General features: G+C 33.0%; 1 protein-coding gene across 1 annotated transcript; it reads left to right on the forward strand.

The window, feature by feature from the left end:
- Positions 1-623: 623 nt before the first annotated feature.
- On the forward strand, positions 624-1,270 carry LOC123668676. The gene is made up of 2 exons (XM_045602387.1): positions 624-1,127; positions 1,190-1,270. Exons 1-2 carry the CDS (start codon positions 769-771, stop codon positions 1,194-1,196), a joined length of 366 nt encoding a protein of 121 aa, XP_045458343.1. The 5' UTR covers positions 624-768; the 3' UTR covers positions 1,197-1,270.
- Positions 1,271-2,406: the final 1,136 nt, after the last annotated feature.

Raw genomic sequence — 2,406 nt, forward strand, 5'->3', positions numbered from 1 at the left:
TATTTTCTACCATATTACGTCTTTCCGTTTTATGTGACTTGTGGATTCTAGGTTCATTTAATAAATCCTAATTTAAACTGACAGGCCGAGAGCTTGATAAAAAAAATCCAAATATTCATATGTATATTTTCTACCATATTACGTCTTTCCGTTTTATGTGCGTGACAAGTTAAAGTGTTACAATCATCCATGTATAGATCCATCGTCATAAATATTTCATTTTAATCTATAGAGTAAGATTGGCAGGAATAAAAGGACACGATATTAAAAGGGATATCTTCTTTGTATGGAGATTTTAATTGAGATGGGGTACAGCAGAAAATATTCTCCTCAAAATCTGGAGCAGCCCAACTGGGGAATACCGTAATTCTATAGAATATCACAGCTAAATAATACTGTTTTAAAGCAGTATTGAGAATTGTTTGAAAGAACACAACACTGCTTGAAAGACATTGTTGAATACCATATCAAAAATTGACCGTTCCAGCGGGGATCGAACCCGCGTCTCCGACTGACCGTGTCAGCGCTCTAGCCAATTAAACTATGGAACGATGTACCCGCTAGATCGAAATTTTTGATATGATGATTTTATTGTCGGTTTAAGCGATTTTATGCAGTGCTAATGCACAACCGGTTAGAGTGAGACGTGTGCGAGGCGCGTAAACAAATATTTTTTTGTTGTTTACGACTGCATCGACCGATTCCCCGTAATACTGCATTATCGCTGCTTTGTATTATATAAACAATCCGTAATGATCCTTATTGACAATGGCTAAGGATACAATTTTGCATGAAGACGATTATACAATTCATTTGACGGAGAACGATGCTAACGTTATATGCATAGAAAAAACTTACGATGAACAAACACATTTGGAGCAAGATATGGAAATGATTGATACGAATAGAAAACGTATGTTACATGAGGTGGACGAAAATACAGAAGAGTGGCAAGAAGTTACTAAACATGCTAAGAAAAAGGTGAGGGTTTTCGATAACAATTTAGAAGAAAATCTTATTCAAATCGGAATTACGAGTAATAAAGTCTTACCTAAACAATTTGCATTAGCAAAAATATTGCGAGAGAACCAAATCGTGAATGTCAGTAAGGTTAAATACATAAATCCGTATAAAATTCGAATAACATTTGATACAGAATTTAGTGCTGAAAATTTTTTAGCATGTCAAGTATTTAAAGATTTAGGATGGCGATGTCAAAAATCATGGGAAGTAGGAATATCATATGGAATTATTAAAAATATAGACAAAGAACTGTCAGAAGAAGAATTAATTCATAGTTTACTTTGTGATATTGAAGTTTTAGCCGTACAACGTTTGAATCGTCGAGCAGACGATGGTTGGGTACCTAGTGAAACCATTAAACTAACATTTAAAGGGCCGAATATACCGAAGTATGTATATCTTCTAGATCTGAGAATTAAAGTAGAACAATATATATTTCCAGTCACTCAGTGTTCTCGTTGCTGGAGGTTTGGACATACAGCAAAAATGTGTCCGTCCAACAAAATAATTTGCCCTAAGTGTACAAGAAATCATCCAAATTGTGAGAATAATAATTTTATATGCATTAATTGTAAGGGTAATCATATGCCCTTGGATAAAATTTGTCCTATATTTAAAAAAGAGAAAAGGATTCGAGAAATAATGACAGAATTCAACTGTTCATATTTGAAAGCTATTAGTATGTATGTCCCCCAGTCCCCAATTTTGCCAACCACCAACGTAGCTTGCAGTGAATCAAAACCTACGACAAAGCATGTTTACGCTCCAACAAGCACAGTACCAGTAATTTATCCTGAAATTGAATCTGTTGATCAGGAAATCCCTCAAACTTCTGGGACACAAAACACAATGAACAAGAAGAAAAAGAAGAAAAAACGTATTAAATGTGCTGAAAATGTATATGCAGACATAGAAGTAGCCTCTGATTCTGATAATAGTGTTAAAAGTGATTACTGTATTAATAATGATAGTGAGGAGAATGTAACGAAGGAAAATATAAATTTGCACCGTGAATTGATTGATAAACTTAAAAGTGTAATATTTGAAAAGAATATAAGTATGTCGACTAAATTTAAAAATATGATTCAAATAATAATTGAGTGGATCACTTTGGCTATTGTAAACATCTTTTCAGACTTTCCGTTGATTAAAACCTTTTTTAATTATATACAAAGTAATGGATAGTATTGTTAAAAAATTAATTAGCTTGAACATTATTCAGTGGAATTGTAGAAGTCTAAAACCAAAATTAAAGCTTTTTGAAGACCTGCTAATTCGAGAAAAGGTTCATATTGCTGCTGTAAGTGAAACCTGGTTCGAACCTGATGCCTTTGTCAAAATTAATAACTACAATATCTTTAGAAAGGATAGAAATAATTCTTA

This window comes from Melitaea cinxia, chromosome 3, assembly GCF_905220565.1.
Source record: "Melitaea cinxia chromosome 3, ilMelCinx1.1, whole genome shotgun sequence".
Lineage (NCBI taxonomy): Eukaryota > Metazoa > Arthropoda > Insecta > Lepidoptera > Nymphalidae > Melitaea > Melitaea cinxia.

What these genes read in the sequence shown, in the direction of transcription:
- LOC123668676 (XM_045602387.1), top strand. Translation starts at nt 769, where the DNA reads ATGGCTAAGGATACAATTTTGCATGAAGACGATTATACAATTCATTTG.